The 7500-nt window shown below is 46.9% G+C and overlaps 1 protein-coding gene across 2 annotated transcripts in view; it reads left to right on the forward strand.

Annotated features, from left to right (window-relative positions):
* rnls (renalase, FAD-dependent amine oxidase) overlaps positions 1-7500 on the forward strand; it is a 46385-nt gene that overhangs the window by 26513 nt on the left and 12372 nt on the right. For both annotated transcript variants that reach the window (XM_012820018.3, XM_012820019.3), the window contains exon 5: positions 4530-4703. In XM_012820018.3, coding sequence (XP_012675472.1) covers positions 4530-4703 — 174 coding nt within the window. The remainder of the gene's footprint in view (positions 1-4529; positions 4704-7500) is intronic.

Below are 7500 nucleotides of genomic sequence, written 5' to 3' on the forward strand. Positions count from 1 at the left end.
CATGATGAGACCACAGCTCCAGCTGTTGATTGGTTGACACCAGGCAGATGTGCTGAAAATTTAGAACAGACTAGCACTCCACACCCCCCACTCCCACCCCGCCACCAGCACACACAGAACAGACCACTTAAACTTCACCAAACACAGACCAGAGCTCTAGCCTACTCCAAACTCAGATGGTGAACCCCCTCTGAAAATGAAATATAAACACATATTTCCTTCCAAAACCAGAAGGAAGATATTAGCCTTCTCCTTAAGAGCCATGGTCTCCGCCAATACCTACACTATTTACCTCCTACACTGCAAACCTTGACTTGTGTGTCTTTGCTAGTTGTTCAACTGGTGGTAGAGAAGAAAGGTCCTAACAAGAGATGCATTTTCGCAAGAAAATGTAAATGTTATTGCGCTGCAGCAGAAGGCCAGTGCAGACCTTAACTATGCAAATACGTGGATGCTATCATTTCACCCTACAAGGAAAGGTTTGACTGTCCTACCACCTGTTGGATAAGCAATAAACATCATTTAACAAGGTTCTCTCACACCAATGACCCATTGACATTCTGACATTTTCAACATCAGGCGGTTGGATGCACATATTTCTTCAAAACTATTATGTTAATAAATAGGTACGCCGTGTAACTGCTACTGATCTTTCACATCGAAATCAGCGGTATGCCTCTAGAGTTTTGATGACGTGAGCCCCACTGTGATGTTTTATAATTCCTGTATTGTTTGTATGTATAGCTTATGTTACTAAGATCGCTGTATAAACTTCATCCATTTTTCAAACTTCAAACTAAATGGCCCAAAAAAACAAAAGGGTGGTCTGAGAATGTTTCCATTACTTTCATCCTAATTTCAACTCGGAAATGAATACTGTTCCAATAATATAACACAGACTTCACACCTTTCCAGACCACAAACCTCTGTCCAATGGAGAGACTCTAAAGTCCTCTTTCCTCTAACTTCAGCTTAAACCTGAAAATGAACCGTCCTCAGCCTAGGTCCAGAGACCTCATCCAAAAACGTGGGTAACACTAAATTGAACCTAACCCTCAGAAAGCTCTTTCTGTGTCAGTCGGAGTCCAGTACAGTAAACCTCACCTTTGCTCCGACTGGATCCCACCCAAGAAGAACCACACCGTGACTCAGGCTCCAGCTATGTGGTGGAGAGGTGTCTGCTGCCTCAGCAAGAACCGCACATGTTTTCGCTCTCCCAACTGTCTGGAGTAGAGAGTTAGAGAAGCGTCCCATGGACATAAACCCTTCTTCCACGTTCACAACTGCTTAGTGCCTACTTTGATAGAGTGATGATGACGTTTACTGCTATGGATAGTAATCACTGCAATGAAGATGTGTAAAGGAAACTTTTTTTTCTTGTGGTTGCTGCAGAAATCAGTCTTTATTCCAGTAAAGGACAGTAAAGAAGCACGAAGAGCATACTCCGGGAATCAACTGTGTGGGTCTGAACAACAAGCATCTCAAACTCTAGCCATACTGTTTAAGATGCCTCTTAGGCCCTTAATGTAAAATCAACTACGTTTCTAATGCAAACAGGTCTGGCAGCCTTGTGTTGTTCTGCATGAGAATTACGTTTCTCTGACCCTTTGCCTGAGATGGTTCTGAATGATAGTTCTGATTGGCCTACCCCCCCATTCCCATAGTACAATTGGTGACTGTCACTATCACCTGGAGCTCCTGACCCCAGGTGTCAGAGCGAGGCCACTATGTGGACCTTTGGTTTGTTACCATGATCAGTTTACCGATTGGGAAATGATGGGGGGGCATCACGTTTGATGGTCACAGCAGCTGCTTTCCAATGTTTCTCATTTTCTTGGGCAGGATATCCTGTATTTCCTTGCACATGCTAGACTTGTAATTTCAGTGTGATGCCAAACAAAATGTGCCATGGATGCCCTCACTTAACTTCATCTTCTGTGATCCATGACATTATAGAGAAAAATTATTTTATTTTTTTTATTTTAAATGCTGTGGTCTAGATTTGTTGTTCAGATCATGAATAAGATCCTCCCAGGTTGAGGAACCATTTGAAGTAGCTACACAGGAGCATTGGTTGTCTTTGTTTGTCCTGGAACTTCATAGATGTGGATCTGTGTTAAGTTGAGAGGTTGTGGGAATCGAAAAGCAGAATGGTGACTTTAGCTGCCCAGGAGCTTGTAGTTATTAATCGGAGGCAAAGTGTCTCTTTCACGTGTGTCAACCAATGTGGAGCCCGCTTTGATGAACCAATCCATTTGGTCTACAGCCAGATTTTGATCTGATTGTGTTTGTACTGAGTGGCCTCTGTCGCTTCCAGCACATATGTTGGGTGTTGAAATCTTTGATGGCGTGTGGCAATGGCATGTTCCGCAAAAGGATTCTATAAGCATGAGAAAGGAATTATTTGCGTTATCCCTTCACCGGTTGCACTCTCTCTCTTCTTCCTCTTTTCCCCCTCTCCTCTCCATCTCTCTGACTTACTCACTCTCTCTTTCTCTTTCGTTGCTTTTCTCTCTTTCTTCTTCTTCTTCACTCTCTCACTTCCTTTTTGCTTCCTGTCTCTCATCCCTCATTCCTGTCCCATCCTCTCCCTCTCCCCTCTCCTCTCTCTCTCTCTCTCTCCCTCTCTCTTTCTCTGACATCCCAGCAGATTGCTGGTACCAAGGGGGGCACTGTTACACGCTCCTAATCTCAGCCAGATGTGAGCAAATGACACAGAGGGGGGGTGATAAAAGGGAACGCATCCTGGGATAGTCACATGACCTCCATGCCCGGCACAGTGTGGCCCCGTCCACCGCACCAGCCCACTGCCCCTGCCTGCTGGGCCTGGGGGGGGAACAACCCTCTATGATGACTAAGGAGACCTGCATGTCATTTGAAATCGGAGTTCCTGCAGAGGAACTGAAGGGGGGGGGGTTAAGTGTGTGGGTGGGGTGTTGGGTCGGGTTGGGTTGGGGGGGGGGGTTCAATAGAGGAATCTGACATGGAAAAGCCTTTGTTGTGTGCAAAGGAGAGGAAAAAAATCTTTGTTGTTTGAACCACAAAGGAATCGGTGGAGTTGGTGGAAGCCCTGGGCCTGTGCGGATAGGCCATAGCGTGCCAGAGAGGAGAGGAGAGGAGCAGCCGCAGTGGGACGTGCATCTGTTCATCTCTCAGCGTGCCCATACTTTCCTTTCTTCCTTTTTCTTTCGTTCCTCTGCACACTCGCGCCTGACCACGTGTCGTGTGCTGCCGTCCAAAGAGCTCAAGACCAAGTAATGGAGTATTACATTTCATCAATCCCCTGGAGCTTTGCCAGAATTCAACGCTAGAAGATTAAAAACCAGAAAGAAAGGAGAAAGAAAAACCCTTCAATACACGAAGCAACTGGAATTCATCTTTCAGTAATAAGAGTTCAAAGGCAAACATGACTTCTTAGAATGCGAAACACTCTGCTTTTGCTAACTCACAGGGATGCCTGGGAGTAGCAGTTCTGATTTGAAGCCGCAACGCTGCACTTTGACCCGTGGTATACGCTGTAGTCGAGCGGGGGCCAAGTTTGAGAGCCGCGTGGGCCAATAAACAACAGATGTCCCAGACAGGAAACGAGGGCAGTATGTTTCCAAAAAAGAAGAAGAAGAAGAAAGGAACAAAGAATAAAAGGAAAAAAGCCCTCGTTCTGGATAAACCAACATCTCTCTGAACAAAGTCAATCATATTGAAGTGATAGTTACAGTCGTATTTCTGTATAACCATTCACAGTACTACTGGGGAAGGCTTCGAAATGCCTTTTTAAGTGTACAGAGGTGTAGCTTCATGTGTGTGGGTTAAGGAAACTTCTCTGGTTATCTTTCGAGAACACGTCAGTTGGAATTACTTTGGGTTGTTTTATGTCCGTTCCATCCGTACTGATGTCATATGACCATAACATATGTTTACTGTAATGTACTGGTTTTAAGTACAACGGCCAAGTCCAGAAATGTGAGGACACTTAAACAAACTTATGAAGACACAGTGCCTTCTACAACCTTCAAGGTTCTTTCCACTCTTTTGGGAAACTATGAAAGCCTTTATGTAGAGGTCTGTGATGCAGGGTTCTTCATAAATGTATGTTGTGTGATCATCAGAAATTAGGAACCTTTTTCATTCTCATAGAACCCGCTTTAAAACCAACTGATTGTTTGTGTTACAGAGGTTCTGTGAAGAACCTTTTAGCTTGACAAAGTTGAGTATCTAGCGTCTGGTGTGTGTGTGTGTGTGTGTGTCTGTCTGTCTGTCTGTCTGTCTGTCTGTCTGTCTGTCTGTCTGTGTGTGTGTGTGTGTGTGTGTGTGTGTGTGTGCGCCCCCCATATTTAACCCTGTGATGGAGGGTTCTTCATAGAATCTCTTTGTGTTGAACTGTTTTTGTCCTGTACTCTGTGTAGAACCTTTTGATAAAAAAAGGGGAAAAAAAACATTCAGTTCAAAATCCCAGGGTGTGTGTGTGTGTGTGTGTGTGTGTGTGTCAGCGGTCACCTGACGTTGTGCTGTGCTGTGGTGTGTTTCCCCAGTGATGGCGGACCCCCAGCGGGAGCAGCTGGAGGCGGTGAGCTACTCCTCGCGCTACGCCCTGGGCCTCTTCTACCCTCCACACACCCATATCCCCGCGCCCTGGGCCGCCAAGTACGTCTCCAACAGCCCCTGCATCCGCTTCATCGCCGTGGACGACAAGAAGCGCCACACAGGTTAGTCGCTTTGTGTGTATGTGTGTCGTCATCGTGTCTGTCCGGGATTTAGGCCATCTGTGTTAGCGTCAAGCTAGCTCCATTCTTTTAGTTTGTCTCAGCCTGCCTGTTCCTCCCTGCTCAGTTTGGCTGGAAAGTGGATTTCATGAAGGGAATTTGGGTGTGGTTAGAGCGCTGGTAAATTTATAAACATTTGAGATTGTAACAGGTGCAGTTTGTTACTGTTTGTTACTGTGTCACTGGAGTCATGGCAACTGTTTCATGTGTACATGCACAATAGCAGAAAATGTGTCAGAACTAATGCTGTGGGTACTGGTAGTTCCTGTTTGAATGTTCTTTCCCTGAGCGCCTGTCCGTGTACAGGGCTCCAATGTCTCTTCATGAACACTGTGTGTGTTCTTGCATGTGTGTTTACATTTGCTCTAGCTCCAGTCGTAGAGCCCAACATGCATAAGATTCATTTCACCAAGAGGCGAAGCACATCTCCACTGTCTGGCTCACATGCAGCCACACATGAAGGTCTTTGAGCCCTCTGCAAGGCCTACGCTGCTATTGCCTGAACTTAAGAAAGTGTGAAGGAGCAGGGTCGAGGTGTGTGTGTGTGTGTGTGTGTGTGTGTGTGTGTGTGTGTGAGAGAGAGAGAGAGAGAGAGAGAGAGAATGTGTGAATATGGGTGTGAGAGAAAATGTGTAATGTCTCGTATAGACAAGAAAGTAAGTCAGCCTATAGTTTGTGCCAGAGAAGATAAGACTTCCTTTGCGTGAGTGTGTATATGAGAGCGTGTGTGTGTGAGTGTGTATTTTAAGAGCGTGTGTGTGAGTGTGTATTTAAAAAAACGTGTGTGTGAGCGTGTATTTGAGAGCGTGCAAGCAAGAGGCCTTTTGGTCTGTCACCTTTCATAGCTAGCAGCGTGTAATTAGAAGGCCTGTTCAATTTTGCATTCAGTCTGGGTTGCAGCCCATGTGATGTTTGTCTCTGTGCCTCTCTCGTTCTCTCGTAATGTACTTTACTTGTAGCCACAGAGCTTTCTCTCTGTTCTTTGAGGGCTGCTGGCTCGCCACGGGACAGGAAGAAGTGTAGTCTCAATTCAGAGGTGAATAATATTCAAAGACTCCAACTTCCCCTCATGTCTTTGAGCCAACCTAATTCTTCCATCTGTTGGTTTTGAAGAAGAAACCTTGTGTCACCTGGTCAGGGAAGAGGCGTTTTGGAAAACGCATATCCACACGACCGATGTCCTCGCTCTCAACCTCAAAAAATGCCAATGTTCTCACTGGGATCCTACCAGCACGACTGCCAGCAGCTCTGTGGAAACGAACCTCCCGCTCATTATTCCTATAACGCACAGGGTTATATGCCACGGCACACGGCGATGAGAATGAGAAGAACTAGTGGCTTGTTTCCATGGAGAGAAGAGGCCTACAAATGGGGGTGTTTAGTGGCATGTGCAGAGGGGCTGCAGGCGGGCGCTTTCTTGCGCTCACCCCCGTGACCCGCCGTGCCCTCCTGACAAACGAGTGACTCTGACAGCGGGCACGGTGCCAGCGCCTGTCCGCCCACACACACGAGCAGAGAGGGAGCAGTCTGCCTGACTTTCTCTTTCTCTCCATCTCTTTCCTTTTATTTCCTTAACACTCAACACTCTATGACAAACACTCTCTGTTCCCCTCTCCCTCTCCCTCTCCCTCTCCCTCTCTCTCGTGCACACACACACACACACACACACACACATGTTCTTTCCCTCTCCAGTTCTATCTCTGTCCCTCTTCTGTACTTTCTGTACATTCTTTTGCCCACTCTTTCGCTTCAGATTCTTCTCTTTCTCTCTCTTCTTTCTTTCTTTTTTCTTTCTGTCTTTCTTTCCTTCATGCCTTCCCTCTTCTTTTTCCCACTCCCACTCTTTCTCTCTCTATCTCCCTCTCTTCCTCACTGTCTCACAGGCCCATTCCTCCCTTTCTTTCCCTTCTTCGTTTTCTCTCAGTCCTCCCATCCCTCTCTCTCCCTCCCTTCCTCTCTGTGTTGGCCCGTGCCCAGGCAGGCGGCGAGGTGACCGTTGCCCTCCTCCTCCTCCTCCCCTGCCCTTCTCCTCCCCTGCCCTTCTCCTGCTCCTCCTCCCCTGCCCTCTTCCTCCTCCTCCTCCTCCTCCTCCTCCCCTGCCCTCTTCCTCCTCCTCCTCCTCCTCCCCTGCCCTCCTCCTGCTCCTCCTCCTCTGAGGCTCAGCCGTACTGATAGGGCCAAACCCACGCAAAGACCAGGCCAGAGCAGCACGCGTGCTATCCCAGAATGCAGCGCGTCCACAAAGCCCCCTCATCTCACGCCATCTCTCCCACAAGCCCATGAGAGGTTGGAGGGGATAGGTCAGGGTGGGGCTTTAATGGGGGGTGGGGGGGCGGACGGTTGGAACAGTGTTGACCATCCACCCGGGGTTTCATTTTTAAATAGGTCCTGAATGGCGGGATGAAATCTAGACCAGAGTTTTAAATCGGCCTGCAGAATGCTATGGTGATGAATAGATTATGTGTGTATGTTTAAGTGTAGTCCAAGTGTTCTGATAATGAATAGATTATGTGTGTATGTTTAAGTGTAGTCCAAGTGTTCTGATAATGAATAGATTATGTGTGTATGTTTAAGTGAAGTCCAAGTGTTCTGTAGGGAGGGGAATTGAACAAACCATGTGAATGTTCCCATGCTTGTCCTTTTTGGCCTACTTTTCTTGTTATCCGTGTTTTTTGAAGCATGTTTGTGCGTGTATAATGTATGGCGTGATGAAACCAGGAAACATTAATCTTATATCTCT

This window comes from Clupea harengus, chromosome 23, assembly GCF_900700415.2.
Source record: "Clupea harengus chromosome 23, Ch_v2.0.2, whole genome shotgun sequence".
NCBI classification, from domain to species: domain Eukaryota; kingdom Metazoa; phylum Chordata; class Actinopteri; order Clupeiformes; family Clupeidae; genus Clupea; species Clupea harengus.